At 41.6% G+C, this 18768-nt stretch overlaps 1 protein-coding gene across 1 annotated transcript in view; it reads left to right on the forward strand.

Annotated features, from left to right (window-relative positions):
* The window catches only part of ERC2 (ELKS/RAB6-interacting/CAST family member 2), a 917787-nt gene extending 917047 nt beyond the window's left edge, over positions 1 to 740 (forward strand). The window contains exons 17-18 of the mRNA XM_044912797.1: positions 349 to 483; positions 735 to 740. Of these exons, the coding sequence (XP_044768732.1) occupies positions 349 to 483; positions 735 to 740 (141 nt within the window). The remainder of the gene's footprint in view (positions 1 to 348; positions 484 to 734) is intronic.
* Positions 741 to 18768: the final 18028 nt, after the last annotated feature.

The following is an 18768-nucleotide window of genomic DNA, read 5'->3' on the forward strand; positions in this document are numbered from 1 at the left end:
AAAATGAAAACTTCTGGGTTAGGAACAAAAGGAGCCCTCTAGGTGCTATAATTATACCCTGAATCTCTTTGGCTGGTCTTCCAGCTCTCTTTTTTTTAATTAATTAATTAATTTTTTTTAAATTTTTTTTTAATTTATTTATTCATGAGAGTCAGAGAGAGAGAGAGAGAGGCAGAGGCAGAGGGAGAAGCAGGCTCCCCGCCTAGCAGGGAGCCCGATGCGGGGCTTGATCCCAGGACCCTGGGATCATGACCTGAGCCGAAGGCAGACGCTTAACCATCTGAGCCACCCAGGCGCCCTGGTCTTCCAGCTCTTAATGGAGTCTTCTCTGGTTTTTGTTCTGCGCAGACCCAGAACAGAATGAAGCTGATGGCGGATAACTACGACGAGGACCACCACCATTACCACCACCACCACCACCACCACCACCACCGATCTCCTGGGAGGTCGCAACATTCCAATCACAGGCCCTCTCCCGACCAGGTCAGTTTCATTGCCGCTTACCTCCAGGACCCCTTTTACCCTTTGGGTATTTTAAGATAAAATAAATAATCCTCAAGAAATAATAAACAGCATAAAGTGATACGTCCTTTGAACTGAAACTAATAGCTTTGGTATTTATTTCTATCACTCAAGGAGTCTAAATGTTTTCCTTTCTCTTTCCTCTTTAAGGTTTTGTCTGTTCTTGTTTATGTTATGCATTTTCTTTCCTCCCCTCCTTTCTATTTTCATAGATATGAAGTCTATTGCTGGCTCAGTATCTAATAGTGGGTTACTTTGGAATGTCTCTTTCAGAGTTTTAAGAGAAAGCACTTTGTTTCCATGAGCTTGGCAACCAGAGAAGCCTTGAGTTTGCTGAGCACTTTCCTAGAAAATTCCTTAGCGATGCAAATTAATGGTGGGCTAAAACAACATGAAGGGAAATCAGTTTTGCTTGCATTTTATCTGGTGAAGTCAAGGGGTCTGGTTTATTTGATTTGGACCCTATCTTATCCCTTGACTAAGTGAAGCAAGTGAAAAGATGGATTGACAAAAACAAAAATCTCCTGTGGTCCTCAATGATACTTGCATTCACCCACCAAATATAAAAACTATTGACAGTGCATAGGATTAAAACTCCTGAGGGTGAACATCATAGAAATTATGAAACTAAATGCAAACTAGCAGGTTAATATAGTCAATGTTAGCAGTATTTCCTCCTTTATTGTACTATGAGCTTCTTGTGTGTGTGATCCTAGTATAACTTATACAATAAATTTCAGAGGGATGGGGCCATAGGTAATGGAATAGAATCATCTGGATAAGTGTAAATGCCTTTGTTATATACTTCTGGGTATGTGAGGGGGCAGGCTTACTGGAATTACCTGTGTAAAGAGAGGTTTAACTGTTTGTTGGAAGAGGAGGTGCTTATTATTCTCCAAGATGTTTTTCAGATGGCTCTGTTTCCTATGCACCTCATGTCACTAGTATCCCAAAGGAGAAGTTAAGATTGCAAGTCTCCAAGATGTTTTACCAGGAGTACAACTCCAGGGGGAGCCATTTATATAGAATGCAACATAAGAAATGCTCCCTGGAGCTGTACAGTGAAGTAGCTCCAACCCAGAAGCCCCCTGCCCCCGACACCCAGCTTCGCCCTACCTTGTATTGGGAAGCATTTGCCCTCAGAGACCCCAACACTGCAGGTGTTCATATAGGACATCTAGTTTTCTGAAGCCAGGTACAGAAAGGCACCAGTTCATGTTATTAGCTTTCAAAATGGTTCTTAATTTGGCAATGAGCAAAGTAGAGAGAGATAAATTTCATGTCATTATCTTTATGCCTGTGGTTTTGCTTTGATTTCGCTTTATTTTTTCAAATCTCATCCCTTGCCATTACCACCACCTCCCCTGCACTCACCCATCCTAGTGTACCTGGCATCCTACTAGTGAAACATCTTCATTCTTGGTCTTGGTCCCTGCCTTTTGGCACACTGCCTTTTGCTCCTTGACCTTCTCCCAGGAAGGGTAAATGTGAGGTTTTATTGGTGCTAGAAGGCCACCCTGGGCTTTCTCCCAGAGAGATAGGAGCAGAGAGCCCTACAGAGGCAGAAAGAAGGATTTGGAGCCCAACTGGGCAAGGGATTCACACAAGGACCTTCTGAGATAACAAACAGGTTTGTTTCATGACAGAGACACATATGCTAATATGTCCTGCTAGAAACTGGACACCAGATCAAATTTATCTGCCTGGTGAATGATATTTCTCACAAAAGCTAGTCTCCTGCTACTTTTCCAGAGATCATTATTAAATACAAAATAGAGGTCTTGCTGGCTTGGTTGACCCTCTTCTGTTTGTCTGCCAACACTAGAGGTTGTCATAGGGCAGAAATCATTGCTCAAAGGCAATGCCCTTCCCAGAAGAGTTAGCATCCCTTGAGAAGTATCTGGCTAAGATGTGTCATCAGGACTTCTGGTACACCTTTGTCATTGCTACTCTTAGGGGGATGGTAATGGTCTTCCACTTTCCCATCCTTCATCTCAGTGACCACTCTAAGTAACCCATTGACATAGAGGCAGATAACCTCATCCTCTTCTACAAGTGAGAAATTTAGGCCCTGGGAGGGGTGGTGGTGGACTGACCTGAGTCCTGCTTCTGGTTATTTGCTCACTCAGCTAATACTTGGAGCACATATTCCATGCCAACTACTACCCTGGCCTTGGGAAAGAACATGATGGACAAGACAGAACCCCTGTCTTCAGGGAGTTTGCTCTCTAGTCTGAAGACAAAAATCCAGGTGTCATTCAGTTTTTTTCTGGATCATGTCAATCAGAACATGAATTGAAAAGATAGTTATGGCTTAACTAGGGGCCCATGACTTAGGGAACTCACTCTACAGTGGAGTTCACCTTGAAAGTGACATACTCTTGACCAGAAGGATAACTTTGCATCTTTTTTTAAAGATTTTATTTATTTATTTGACAGAGAGATAGCTAGACAGGGAACCCAAGCAGGGGAAGTGGGAGAGGGAGAAGCAGGCTCCCGCTGGGCAGGGAGCCCAATGTGGGGCTCGATCCCAGGACTCCAGGATCATGACCTGAACTGAAGGCAGACGCTTAACGACTGAGACACCCAGGTGCCCCTAACTTTGCGGTTTTAAACTGGAGTCAGCAAAGCTATAAGGCTTCCTTGCTACACTCTTTCAATTAGAGAAAAGAGAATTGACTAAGAAGACCTGCATGAGTAGGTTGACTCCAGTTATGGAAACGACAAGATCCTCCGGGCTGGTGACCTTTTTGACTAGGAATCTCAGGTCTAGGATAACCATACCCTCCGTTATAATCACCAACAGCTCATATGCTAATATATGGGTTGTTATAAAACTAAGTTCCAGAATGTCACAGTCATCAGGAGGCTGGGAAGTCTTTCCCAAATGTTTACAAACTCTATATATAATAGTGCAAGCATATATTCTAATATGTATAGAGTGGAGCTACTTCTCAGGAGAAAGTGACAGCCTTATGGAGACAGCTTAAGAGTCTGAACAGTGGCCTGATTTGGATGGGATTTAAACTAAATGCCCGTAATGTACCCGTGTTAACTGAACTGACTTAAAGGGGAGAGGTCTCTTCCAAGGGATTCCTGACTTCCTTCCAGCCCTGACTTTTCCTATGGCCTGAGGGTTGACCAACAATATCTTCTGGAAGAGGGACTACAAAATGTTGCCATTGTCTCTTGAGCTTTATTAAAAGATCAGAACACATGAAAATAAAGAAATATAAGAAAACTAGTCACTTTGCTACTTTTCCAGAGAAATTCGTTTTTCCTTAGGAAATTCAATTTAAGGATTGCTGGGCACTTGCAGAATTAGATTCTTTTTCCATTTCTTCCCTGTCCCTTTCTCCTTCACTATGATTCTGCTTTCTCCTCAGGAGAAACTGAATCCAAGGGTTATAAGTCTAGACGAGCATTTCCCAAAGTAACTTTTGGAACATTAGTCCCAGGAGGAAAGTTTTGAGACAAAGATTCAGTGAGTAAAGAATTTGGGGAAAATGCTGCATATCATAACTCAATCTTAGAGAGTCTTGGTGCAATTAACAGATCAAAGGATCTAAAAAATCATATAAGAAAGCTCTCCAATTTTATTTAATCCAGCATTTCCCAGACTTATTTGATCATAGAATCTTTTTTCTTTTCTTTTCTTTTCTTTTCTAGTAACATCTGTGCTCTGAGAAATACTGTTCTCAGAGTATCAGGTGAAGAAAGAGACTACCCGGTTTAAAACATAGCTGATCCAGTTTCCAGCAGTGTTTTTCATCAGAAGGTGGAGATTTGAGGCAATTTCTGCTATGCCCTGTATAGCAGAAAATGAGAATGCCTCTTTCATTCATTTCTTAGGATACCTTTTTAAAGGCTATAGTGTCTGAGAATGAGTTATCCCACCAAAAATCCAGTAATCTGAACTAAGGAAACCATTATAAGGCTGAGGACCCAGGAAAGCAAGGATAATCGTAAATGCACAGCCCCTCAGAAATTGAAAATGAATGTGATGAGGGGAAGGGACAATTTGGAGAACACATAAGAGAAGTCAGTAAGATGTGGCAGTCCAACAGCCTACACCCTTACCTGAGAAAGGAGCAGGTGTGGTACTTGGAGGCCTACGACCCCATGATGGCCATAGCCATTGAAATGTCCAAGTAGGTCATTCAGACAAATCCTAGTAATAATACCTTAGGAAATTTTTCAAACCAAGAGGCGGGCACAGATATTTCCAAAGCGAGACAACAAATGGTTCCCAGGACACAAGCTGCTGATAAGCTTTGAGGAACAACAAAGACCAAAGAATAAATGGAACATGCTGGAACCACACTCGTGATTTTATTCTCAGTGAAGTGACCAAGATTGATTTTAGAAAAGCTAAGTGGAAACTCAACTTCTCCCAAATGCCCTCTGTACCTGTCACTGGTATCTGTTATTTTGTCAAAGGAGCATCTTTCTTTGCCATATCAATTATGTCAAGTCTTTTTACTATTTTCCAGGCATCATATGATTTTTATGGTCCCAGGAAAAATCGTATTTTATTAATCTCCTAATGGCTTCCAGATACGAAGAAAAGCATAGCATCGGAGTGAACTCCACACTCCAGCCAACTCAAAATGCCAGGCCTCGTTCAGGCTGCCCTTGGGCATCCAAGACTCACATTCCTGTGCCTGGGTCTTAGGGTGGACTTTGGGTCTTTAAGGACCTAGATCTCACTGCTTTTTTGTGCAAAATGTGCTTCCATTTGTTAAAGCATCTGCCACTCTGATTCTAATTTGTCGGGGCCTAAATGGCAAAATCCTAAACATTTTTTTGTCTGGAAACCTCAGAATATATGGCCACGTTCCAAGCCCAGAATTTGCTTCTCTTCTCTCTCCCTCGTTTTTGAATGGAACTGCTCACTCACAGGAGTTGAGAAGCTCAAGGACTTTTGATTAATTCGAAGACTTTCAGATCCCATTTAAAATTTAAATTTCACACTTTACTTACAGAAATCCTACTTATAAAGGAGGGCTACAGAGTCCAGGAGCATGGAAGCATAACACTTACTAAATTATTCTGGTAAAAGTTGGCTGAAATTTATGTTCTATTCATACTCTGTTCCATATTGCGAAGTATATTCACACCTGTCTGGCCCATAGTAGGCACTTGATAAATGTCTGTTGAAGGAGTTTTTCACTAAGTACCTTTGGGAAATAGGATGGGCAGATGGAAGTATCCCCATTGTACATGTAAAGAAACTGGAGCTCGGAGATGTTAATTATTCAGAGTCACACACCTGAAAATCGACAGACCCAAGTTGAGGTCCCGAGTCTCTGAGTGCAAGCCTCTTTGGACATCAGTATGGATGTATTTACACAACCACGTGTATTAAATATGGTTGCATGGCTATAATATCAACTTTTTTCTAGAGTACACATGTGCTGTCCCCTTTCCCACTGAATTATAGTAAATTTTATCCTATTTTGAAGTATTTTCCAAATTTGAAAAAAAAAAAGTCGTCTCCTCAGTTCATCTTTCCATTTCCCCCGGCTCCCATTGTCTTTATTTATATTCTTCCGTTATGTGACTTTATCCTTTCATTTCCTCCCATTTCACCTGTTCCCCTTTACTCTTTTTTTTTTTTTAAGATTTTATTTATTTATCTCAGAGAGAATGGGAGACAGAGAGCATGAGAGGGGGGAGGGTCAGAGGGAGAAGCAGACTCCCCGCTGAGCAGGGAGCCTGATGTGGGACTCGATCTCGGGACTCCAGGATCATGACCTGAGCCGAAGGCAGTTGCTTAACCAACTGAGCCACCCAGGCACCCCCCCCTTTACTCTTTATTCTTGCTGAACCTGTGCCAGTGAAAATGCAGCTTCCTGCAATTCTCCCACTGCCGTGGAACTACCAGAATGAGGTCCTCAAGCAGTGGAAAGCATGGTACAGAGAGGGAGGGGCATTGCTCTGGGTTACAGAGGGCCCTTAGCAGTGGACTGCCAGGACCCACAGCCCCTTGCTCACTGACATATGAGTGTCTGCACATCCAGGGCCTGGGACAAGCCAGGATCCCAGAGCAAAGCAGAGAATGCTTCCTTGGGCCAGGAGCTGGTCTCAGATCTGCCAGGGCTTGGGGTGTCCTTTAAGGTAGTGACCTTACTGTGGGAGAAGCTGGGTTTTCCATTTTGCATCCTTAATTTTAGGGTGTCTACTCTGTTCATCTATTCCCAGAAACTTGATTGCCTTAGTCCTAATGTTGCTCACTGCACTTGGCAATTTCCAGAATTTGTCTGCAGATGCAAATAGTGAACTTTGGTTTTTCTCTGTTGCTCCCGGTTACTGTGCGGTCCTGGCACATGTTGGCTCTCAGCTAAGACTGGAGTTTGTATGACTAGATACATTTCAGAGCACTGAAAGTCAGAGCACTGACTTTCTGCTGAAAATGCCCATTGAATTTTACTTGAGACACGTGTCATTTTCCCATAAGCCATCAAATAACTTGGTCACTAAAGAACCTACATATGGCCTTCTTTTTGAGCAATGTCTATGGGACAGATGTACGATTGTATTTTAAGACATCACGAAATGACCTCAGTGATCCCACCGACGTTGACTGTTACCTATGCTCTGCTTCACAGAGGTTACAACCCTTGCTACCTTAGTTTTGAGATTTCTGGTCCCCAAACATCTCCCCTCTTCCCTCTTCTTACAGACAAAAAAGCCGTAAGTAGAGTTAGCTCAAAATAAAAATGGGGTTCTTACCCTCTTGCCCTCCCACCTCTGTCCATGCTACACACACCTGAGCCTTAGGTACCTGCTCTCAGATAGAGTTAGTCAGTGTCCTGCAGAGCCTTCCCATAGCAGGGGAATGTCTAGCCACCCCTACAATTAGTTCCTCATTGAGGTGGTGGCCAGAGGCCAGTGACAACATTTCCAAACTCCAGGTGTTTCTTACCCCAGATCTGTGAGGTAAAAGTCTCCTGCTCTCCTCCTCCCCCTCCTTCTCCCAGAGGCCTGCATTTTATGTTTGGTCAACAAGGAGTTGGTAGAGTCTCCTTGTCCACCAGGAGAATGAAGCTGTCACAGCAACCCCTCCCCAGGCCCTGTTACTTCTCAGAAAGCCAACTCAAGGCCCTTGGATTCCCCATTTGCCCACAGCCCCTCTCTGAAATGGTGGACAGGGTTTGTGATTGATGCCCTGCTTGCCTTGTACTTTCACCAACAGATTAGCCAAAGTGCAGCCCTTTGAATTCTAACAAACAGACAAGGGGTTTAACTTGCTCCATTGCCCTCTGAAGATGGATTCTGTATATAGAGTTGTTATTCCTAGCTTTTGCTTAGTGAGGAAAAAAAAAAGAATTTATTTTATGTTTTGAGGTTAAATGAATGTGGGATAAATGTATACATAGTGTCCTGTGTGTATATATGTATGTATCGCTATATGTCAGATGAACTGAGGACTTTTCCACATATGGAAGAATTTCTCAAGATCATGTTTAACTGGAAATTTCTCTCCTTAACTTCCCCTGAGTACATGTTTGAATATACATTATATATACATATATACGTGTGTGTGTGTAAATACGTTTTCATGTTTCCTACATAGAAGAAAAATTAACTACCATATATCAGAGCTTACTAAAGTATAGTTACAAAACAACAGAGAAAAGCAGAATTTTTGAGTCCCCTATGACAGTAACCTAACAAGAAAAGTTACATGTCTTCAGTTTTTAATATCAGTTTCCCATCCAAGCTAGTATCTCTGAAGCTGGCCTGGGTAAGAAACGATCAGGTTTTTTACACTGCAAACCTAATTTCATGGCCCACTTCTTGGATGAGGCCTTGGGTTTTGGCTTCATGTAGGGATGAAGGCTTCAAATTCAAAAACCCATGAAGAAGTCTTCTGTTGGGCTGATGTTGACTGGATGGGAGATGGGTTCAGAGATTTCAGCTGTTCCCACTGTTGGGCTGGTCCTCTCACAATCGAAGCCAGAGATATCTGGGATGCATTTTGAAATAAATTTTGCGAGCCATTTGTCTCTTTCCTTTTTTGAGAAAAGATAATTAGAAATTAAAAATTGAGATATAACACATGTAACATTATATTAGTTTTAGGCACATAATATAATAATTTGATACCTGTATATATTGCAAAATGATTAGCAGAATACGTTTAGTTAACATCCACCACCACACGCGTTACAAATTCTTTTTTTCTTGTGATTACTTGCCTCTTTGCTGATACTCCTTTTATCACAAGTGGATTGGAAGACGATGTGTTTAAATTTAAAAAAAAAACAAAAACAGATTTTTAAAAGTAGATGAAATAGAAAGATAGCTCAGATGTCACTTTTCTTTATCCCTCAAAGACTATTAAAAATCCCCAAAGCTACTAAAACACAAGGAATGAGTGGTTCCTCACCATTGGGAAACAAAGGTGGCAGTTTATTTGTTTGCTTGTTTTTAAGAGCAGCAGCTCTGGAATGACCCTGCCAGGGCTCTCTGTGAGGCCACAGGTAAAGAAGGAAATGAGGACCAACGTCTGAACTGTTGTTGGGGGAGTGTTTAACTCTCCTTCCGCTACCAGCAGTTGCGAGCTCACCCAACCATCATGAGCCATAGGAGAGCAAGGGAGGTGGGGTGACAGCCGCTGGGAAGCTGGCTTTGCAGATGAGCAGGTTGTTACCAAAGCTCTTTAATCTGGGTGTGATGTTAATTCCTGACATGTAAGCACATGAGGACAGGGTCTGATAAACCCTGCTAGGTAGGGTCTTCATGCATGGGAAAAAGGCGGAGCTGCTTAATGCGGCAGGATCCTCCTGGTAGAAAAGGATTTTTGCCTTACAGAAGCTTTGAGCCTGTTGAAGATTTCAGTCTTCTATTTTGGGTCAAGGTTTTGTCTCCCCTTTTACTGATTCCTTAGTTTTAAACCTTGTTTGCAGTATTAGGGTTTCATTAAAAGATTTGTTGCAGTATCTTTTGAGTCAACAAGGGTTTTTCAGACACAGCCTGCACTCCCCAGCTAGTAGATGTAACTCATCTTGGCAACATTGGAGGGTTGATTCCTTTTCAACTTGCCGCTTTAATCTAGTCACATTTGTCTAAGAGGCAGCCCATCGGCTCCCCCGTGGAAAGGGGGTGGCCAACCTTGAAACATCTGAAAGCAGAGAGATCCATTTTCTGTTGCTAAACACCACTGCTCCTCTTTTTTTTTTTTTTTTTTGAACTGATGTCATAAGGATCATGTTTGACTTACCCACACCAGGCACTTGCAGCACCCTGAAGATAACGGAGCAGCACAGGGAAAAGAACTGGAAACATCTTTTCAACGTACACCGCTCACACACCAATTCTGAAACTACCTTATGTACACAGTAATAGCTCTTTAAAAATTGGTTCAGCGTCTCTATATGAATGATCTGAATAACCTCCAGCTGGGAACAACCCAGAGATGCTAAAATGTCTAAGGATGAAATTTTATACACTATTGGGTCCTTTTTACACATACCCTTTTGCCTTTGGCCTTAGTGCAATGTCAGATAATTTGTTACAATAGTAGCAAACTATCAGATGCTACCAACAGGAGTGGTGTGCCTAGTTATATTTGTATATGTTTGTAATATCTACAAAGTGGCTTAATTTACATTCTCCAATTTAATTCAGTCAGCACCCTATGAAGTTTCAGGGTCAGAATATGATCCCATTTTCTTTTTGAGACAGCTGAGGAAGTGATGAGTCAAGAGGCTAGGGGATTTGTTTGCCCACTAGCCAGAAAATGGCAGATCCAGAGTCATGTTAAAAACACAGTTTTCACTGTATTTAACAAAGCCAAGTGTTAATGACTGATGGATGAGGGAGCAAATATAAAGCCTGTCTCCACCCTCACCCCTTTTTTATGACTATCTGGCAATGGCTCAGCTTTTAACAGATGTTGACTTTGGGCTCTGAAACAATATTGTTGGCCAACGTAGAGCCTTCCAGCATTTCCATCTACAGCTGGGTGTCTTGCATCTTTCAGCTGAGAGATCTGGTGCCATGCACCAAGGACTGGTTTGTCAGAATTACTTTTGCTTAAAGGAAATAGAAAACTACTTTCTTCAAGTTGCCCAACGATGAAGGCCCCCCCCCCACCAAATCAAGAAAGTTCCTGAAGATACTTCATTAGACATGAAGGAGAATCACTCCCCCCCGCCGCCACACACACACCTCTGTTATATTCTCAGTGGTTTGGCAAAGGACTCAGATGATTGCCCGGCCTCAGGCCCTGTGAGTTGAACTTCCTGAGAAGAACCAACCCAGACTGCATAGGCTTCCAGTCTCTACCTCTTCCTTGAGAAACACCCCAGTGTTTTTTTTAAATATGAACATCTCCTGTCGAGTTTCCCCTCAGCCAGTGACATTCAGCTTTCACCAACTAGGGTTAGAAGAATAAACCAGGGAAGTGGCTGGTGCAGTGCAAAGGGGGGAGCCATTCTTGGGAGAAACAAGTAAACACAATCTTGGCAACCCTAAGGAACTCTGGAATCCAGGCAGCCTTCTGTCTCAGAGGAGTTGAGTCATTCAAGAAAAGCAAGAACTGATTCTATATACTTACTCATTTGGAAATAATTTGTTAAATTCCCACATCTGAGGCATTGTGAGGCAGTGTGAAGTGAGTGAAGGCTCTGCCTTTTCCCTCAGGGACCATGAAATTGGTTGGGGTGCTGCTGATATATGCCCACACAAGTGCAGGGACTGTTTGCATGTGAGGTTCTCTTTCTTCCAAGAGCCAGAGAGACCAAACCTAAGTTGTCCCATCCAACTCCAACGAGGACCTTCAACAGCTTGGAAAGAGGAAAGAGCAAAGTCCAAAGTACTTCAGAGCTGAGAAAAGCAGAACCGACAAATGCCTTCAGGGTTAACATGAGCTCTTCTTTCTGTGGCTTCGGGGTTCACATGTCAGAAGGGTAAACCTTTGTGGTCAGATAGACTGGAATTTAACTCTGACTCCACAGCTCCTAGCCAGGTGTACTTTGGTGAGCTACCTGATCTTTCTTCCTGAGCCTTCTTTCTATGTCTGCACAAAGAGCCTCCCAACACCTGTGTCGTGAGGCAATGGTGAGACTTGGTGAAGAAACACAGAAAGCTGTCATGCCCTCTAACCTTGCACAGGTCCTAATACCTGCTGGATCTTTTCTATCCCAGGTCAGAAATAAGCTAACATTTATATTTCAATGGGCACAAAGAAAGTATTTGAACCTAGATAGGACTTTCTTCTTCTTTGGGGGGACCTTGTCTGCAAATGGACCCACAGGCTGTAACTAACACAGATCATGGAAGAGTTTACAGACATTCCTGACCTCATCACCTGAACAAAGACATCCATCCGCAGGCTAAGCATCATAGGAGGCAGAGGAGGTGGAAAGCAGGGATGGGAGGTCTCCAGAGGGAAGATTTGGACTTGACCCTGAGAGTAAACTTACTAGTGCCCTGACAAGGCTAGGTGCCCCTGTTTTCCAGATTCATACCCATTTTTTTTTTCCTTTGCACGTGTGTTTGTTTTCCCCAACCCTGGCCAAGCCTGCAGTTGGAAATGCCAAGAGGAGCTGCTTTGGTTGAACCCAGACACAGGGCACATCATAAATCCCATACTATAGTCCCGCTTCCAGGACTTGTGCAGCCAAAGTTAGCAGAGTCCTGGAGCTTGATGTTTCCAGAAAGTGTCAGAGAAGGTATGGACTGAAGTGGGGGTAGGGGGAAGTCTGGTGACTGTCCATATCAGACCCTGTTATAACCAGGACAATCTCTTTGCATCCCTTCCCCCAAGGAAGCCAGGGTGAACTTTCACAGAGACAGCTAGCTGAATTCTCACAAAGGCAGTGGGCTGATTTGATGGTGATACTTCCATCATTTCACTCTCATTTTGAGCTAGGACAGGTGTGATAGTAAGGTCCCCATTAGGAACCTAGTCCTCCAATTTCAAGAAAAAACCTGGCTGTTAACTCAAAGAGAATTGCAGGTGTTTTTGAAAAAAAAAAAAAAAAAAATCCAGTGATGAGCTGGGGCTTGTCAGCTGACTATAGATAATACTTGAAAATAAAGAACAATTAAAAGTTTACACTGGGCCTTTTATCATGCCATATTATAGAGTTCCTTCCCAGAGCTTCTTTGCTGGGGCTAACAAACACACACCCCCCCCCAACAACAGGAAGTCACCTGTCTTGTCAGTGATGCCTCATCCCTTTGCCCTTAGATCTTATCATCAGCATAGCCCTGTGAGTAGCCCATCTGGTGAGGAATTTTGTTTTATCTTAGTATTTTGAGAACCCCATTAGGTCCCAGCATCTGGGACTGCAGGATTTCCATCAAGGCTTCATATAATCTCTGGAGCTATAGATTCATCCTGAGGTTATTTGATACCTAAGCCTCCCTACTCTTCAAAATTTGCTGTTTTGTCGTCACTGTGCTCTGGGCTTCAGCCCACCTTGGATGTTCCCATCCCCAGATGCTGTGGGAAAAAAGCCTATGGATGACAGATGGAGTAGAGGCTTTCTTCCCCATCCAGATATTTTGACGACTCCTGGCACAGCAATCACTCAAGAAGGACATACAGGGGAGGTAACACCAGGCAATATCCAGAAAAGCCACTGCAAAGTAGACTTGGAAACAGAAAAACAAGGAAACAGACTCCCCCAGACCGGATAGCTGCATTTTGAAAGTCCCAAGAATTTCTAAATAACTTGGCATGAAGCTAAGGATCAAGTGACATTTATCTGTTTCTTATTTTTTGGCCCCCAAATTTACATTTCTGTGCAGTAAGATTGCTGAGCAAATTAATATTTGCATACAAAGTTGTAAGCAGTGCAGGAGTTAGACAGCTGTGAACGTTTGGAAATACTTGGAGCTCCCCCTCTGATTAGCTCCTGCATTTTTGTTTTTTATTCCCCAAGCGGACACTCACTCTGACCCAGATCACTTGGTGATTAGGGTCAATTCATGTTTAAGCTTTGAAGATTAGAGAGACCAGAAATGGCCACCACCTCCCTTTCTATTTTCTGTTTAAAACTTTCAACTTTAGAAACAAAAAACCTGAAAAAAATGCATAATATTCCAAGTTCACTAAAGGAATTTATCCACATTTCTGCCATGTTAAATGTTAGCAAAGTTTATATTGGACTGTCATATTTCTTTACTTTATTCACCAGCATATAAGACGTCGATCTCAACATCTGGTTTTTAATAACCCTGGACATCTGGGAGCTCCTTTTTAATCCTGTGGTGGACGAGGCACAGTAGTGATATTGGCAGTGTATATTTTCAACCTACAACTCCTGTCTGTTTCAATCATAATTAATTACCACTTTTTAATATATTTAATTTGCTAAAAGTCATTTGCCCTAGACCACATTTCACTGTTAAGAAAATCGTGGTAGATTTTGGTGGCAGTGGCTTTCTTTTTTTCTTTCTTCTTCAAAATTTAAAACCCTCTATGAGTGGATTTGAAACAAACTAAATGTATACATGTTGTTGGGTTTTAAATGCAAAATGAAATAAAGTGCTCTGCAAGGAAAGTGATTTTACAGCCATTTAGAAGCGGTCAGTAGGGGCTGTGGGCTGCATTTTAGGGAAAACTTGTTTTGTTTTGTGACTTTGGCAAATCATAGCATCGCTCTGTGCCTGGAGTTTTCCTACAGCAGTGACTCTGGGGATCAAAAACCTTATAATGAAAGCTAGGGCTTCCATCCAGAGAAATACACTACACACATACCTACAACATTCTGCTTTGAATTTCAAGGGATGACTAGACCCCTGGAAACCCATTTGTGGGTGCCCTAGAGTCCCATGCTGTAGACTTGCCTTCTTCATCAGCATAAAAAGGAACATTAACTTTGCTTTTTCTCCAGGAACTGAGAGGAAGTTTAATGAATGTAAAAATACATTATTTCTCAAGTTAGGTAGGGAAAAGAGAAGTTTATTGCCAGGAGCAATTGCTAGATTGTATAGTGGTTAATAAACACAGATAAATTACACAGGAGAAGACCCATTTAAAATGATCAATTGTACCTTATTTTTTTTGCTAGAATATTCCTATCTAAACTGTCAATGCAAGTTCACACTGAGTTGTCCACTTTGTACTCAGGGCAAATCACTTGGTGGACTCAAATCAGTTGGGGATTGTTAACCCTTTGTGGGCCGTAGATCCCCTTGGCAGTCTGGTAAGCTCTGGTTCTCTTCTCAGAATAATATTTTCAAGTGTGCAAAATAAAATACACAGAAATGAAAGGAAACAAATTATATGAAAACTCACTTCAAAGACCACAGATCTGAATGCTGGAATAGATGAAAATGACCTTAGCCTATTGGCGAGATTCGATTGAACTGTATGAAATTGCTGTTTTTCTAGATCAAAAATGGTGAAATATTAGCATTTTTATATGATTCAAACAAATATTACAACAACTTACACAATAAGAATCCAAATGGTGAGAAAATGATCCAAGTTATTTTGTTTCCTGTTCCTGGTTTTCAAAGCAAAGAAGCAAATCATGGCAAAACCTAGTTTCATTGGGGATTTATTAAAAGACACAGCTCCCAAATTATGTGTGAGATCAGGATATGAATGAACCACCCAGTCTTCTACACTTTGTTTCAATCCTTGTAGTAAAAAGTGAGAATTCTTGTTCAGAACAGGACCTCAGGATGGTAGATTTACTTCTGTCTTCAAAGATTCAATTTCTCTGCCTATTGGCCACTTCACTAAGTGAGGAAAGTGGCCAGAGCCATTCTGGAAACATTTTCAACAACAAGAATCCAGACCAAATAAGTTTCAGTTTATCCATAGTTGAGCACAATTCTAAGTTAAACAAAATTCTCTTTCTACAAGCATTGTACTGAATTGAAAAGTTTACTCTCTTCTCTTTGAAATTTATTTGATTGCAAATGTATAATCATTCCATGGCGTGCACATCCTCTTTTATGCTGAGAGCAAAATAGAACCTGACAAATCGAGAAGATCACAGCATGTTTGAGCCTTTGTGAAATAACTGATGTGAATTATCGCATGCTACAAAAGTTTGTTCCACCCAAGTAGATGGAGTTGTGTTTTTTTTTTTTAATTCTTCTTCAGCCTTTATTGATACTCTAAGCTTAAGAGAAATTAAGGGTATTTGATTACTATAATTACTTCTCTGCTTACTTAAAAGGTTTAATCTACTCCTTAGGCATATGCAATTCAGATTGCATGCTTTCCAAAAATATAATCGTCTGCTAATGTAGACTAATTTTAATCTTCTAATCCAATCTTGACACAGAGTCAGAGCTGGGTGGGTGGAATGTTTTTGTGTGGGGGTTGCCATAGATACAAAACTCGGTTATGTATTTGACAAGCCAGTGATGTGGAACTTAAGTTACTATAGATTTTTTTTTCCCTCACTCTTTAAGATTAAAAAACAAAGTGAAGATCAGTGTGCCTTTCCAGTGCATCACGGTGTAACTAACCTTCTCTTCTTTCATTCCGGTGCTCCCCTCCTCTCCTCTCCGTGCACCTCCCTACCCGGGCCGGCCACAGGATGACGAGGAGGGCATATGGGCATAGCCGGGCCTGTAAACCAAAGTTCCAGTTTTGTTTTGAGGGGTGAGAAACCATCTTTTATATCATTTTTCTTTTACAAATTGCATTCTGGTGTTGTATTGTACGTGTGCTCAATTGTGTTCGCTGATGTTTGTGACCGTGCCCCATGTCTGCTTCTGTGTTCTGTGACCATCGCCCAAGAGCCCCCTCCTTCCTACTACCCCTTCCCGCAACCACATTATTGCTCTGCCGTGTTGGGGCTGGGTTGAGCACGATTCAAATGTTTCTGTGTTATTTAAGATGTAAACTGTGCCCTTGCTAGGATTTATACTCACTTTTTAAAGGCATGATTGTGGACTCAGAAATTGTCACAATTCTCCAGTAGCGGTTTTCAGCCAACTACTTGCTTTTACCAGATATGCCAGTGTGGTGTGACTCTCATGTCCTTCTGGTTGTGTCAAATGTTTGGCAAGGAATAAGGAAAATAAAACTGTGTATCTTCGTGGAGCTGAGACTATCATCTCTGAGAAGCCCATTTAAAGGATTGTACTATCTCTTCTGTGGCAGTTTTGAAGAAAACACAAGGATCAAGGCATAGTAATGGTGAATGGGTAACTGTATCTCTTTAAATGAATTAGAATAGAAATATCAGTATTGGCAGGTTAGTGGCCTTCTATCTGTTGCTTTTTTTTTTTTTTTTTTTACAGTGGTACTTCTACGGAGCTTTGCATTTTAAATTTAATGCATTGCATTTTTTTTCAGAGGGTTTTGCTCTTTTGAAGTCTGATTTTTACCCATTAAGAACCCACCCTTTATTTCTGTGTTATCTGCATTATAATTGAATAGTGGCACATGTAATTACCACAAGGCTATAAATGGAATGTTGAACTCTAGAGACTTGCTGCTGCGCATCACACCTCTTCAGGATACTGCAGGTTGTTTAACAAGTCATAAACTCCCCGGAGTTGAATATACCTATGGTTCCATAGAATATGCTGTTGAACTTATGACACTGTAAATGCCATTTTGTTCAGAACAAAGAATGTGGTCAATTGTGTGCTGTGGTGATTTTTTCTGGTCAAAAAGTACTCAATGTGCGGTTCTTTTTCTGGATCAAATATGAAATGTCACAAGTCTGTGATTAGAGAGGCAGTTTGGGGGGATAACTTAGCAGGTGTGCCCTTCCCCAAGCCTTGCCTTCGTAATGCATGATAGTGGTGCTTCAGGCAAATTTTAAAACAGTAACTGGTGTGGTTTTCCTGCAAGTGACAATTTCATTGGTGCATTTCACTGCTTAGTTAAACCTCTTGCAGGTCCCACCAATGCCTCAGATGGCTTTCTCTGGTCCTGTGGAGAATTAACACAGGGGTTGATTTTCAGATACCTGGATCCATTTGCTGCGAGTAGAACCTGTTTCCCAGTCACATCAGACTGTCTATCTCCTCTCTTCTCGCTTTCCTGGGCAAAGGGGAAAACAACACCAGAACCAACTCTTCCAAAAGCAGAGTGGTTCCAGAGGGAAGCTTGCAATGTGAAGAGGTGGGGAAACCAGAAAAATCCCTAAGGTCCAATCTGAGAGACTCTCTCCCTATCTAGAAAAAGCTTTAAGGGGAACATTACATTTATTCATGCAGAAAAGCTTAGTACACATGTCACTTGACCTACAACAACATTAAGTAAGAAATAAAGGTTTTATAATGTTAAAAAGTAAGTATGTGAAACGTGCCCACAGCATGCAGAGATGGGTAGGCAAAGGAAGGCTCTAAGAGGCTGGGGGTGGCCTTGAGAAGAGCAGGTCCTACTTGAGGCTCTTCCATGAAGCTCTTTCTTCTGCCATCGTAAGTGTTAGGATGCTGGGCTGTATTCATGTCTCCTCCTGAATAATGAAGATTTTTATTGTTCTTTTGCAAGATTCATGATATCCACCCTGCCATCGCCTAAGATAGGACCTGTGTTGTCATCCTCAGGGTAGAATTGGTGCCAAGTCTCCTAGAGAAACTTGCTTTGTTCAAGGCACATGGAGACAGCGGTGTTAAGCTCCTACCCCCTTTATTCTTTCGTGAATTTCCCCAAGCACCGTGGACCCCAGAAAACAAATGTCTTCTGAAAATTATTTAATATATAGTCCTACTTTAATATGTTATAATAAATTTTATAGACTTCTGAGGAAAACTACCTATCTTCCTTTATGACTCCTTTAAACAAGTTTGCTCAGATAGCCTCAGGCTTTTAAAACCATAGCTTAAGGATTTAAATAATGAGATACTGGGGACCTTCCACTTTTGAACAGCCGTTGCATGTTTTGAGTCATATTACAATCTGTGGGCCTAAGGAGACGTTAAATTTATAACTAAAGATGGATAATAGTGACACATTAAAAATTAACTGTTTTGAATATTTTAATTTATGGCCCTTATAAAAGAAACATCACAAGAAGTTATTTTACTAGCCATCAGTAATATGCTCATAATAGCATCAGAAGTCTGTGACTTGAATCTGGTGTTTTGGTGCTGAAATGAATCACAGTTTAGGAAAAGTCGCTCCAAAAATTACAACAAATTGGAATTAACATAACAACCCTGACAACTCCTCCTTCTTTTGCCACTTCCAGACACCAGCCCAGGCATGATTTATTTGTCTCACTGTGATCATTCAAGGGTGGTGTTTTCTGAGAGCAAAATGAACTGGGGAAAGTTTCTTTTCTAAAGAGTTTCGACAGTCCC

Source organism: Neomonachus schauinslandi, chromosome 1 (assembly GCF_002201575.2).
Source record: "Neomonachus schauinslandi chromosome 1, ASM220157v2, whole genome shotgun sequence".
Taxonomy (NCBI): domain Eukaryota; kingdom Metazoa; phylum Chordata; class Mammalia; order Carnivora; family Phocidae; genus Neomonachus; species Neomonachus schauinslandi.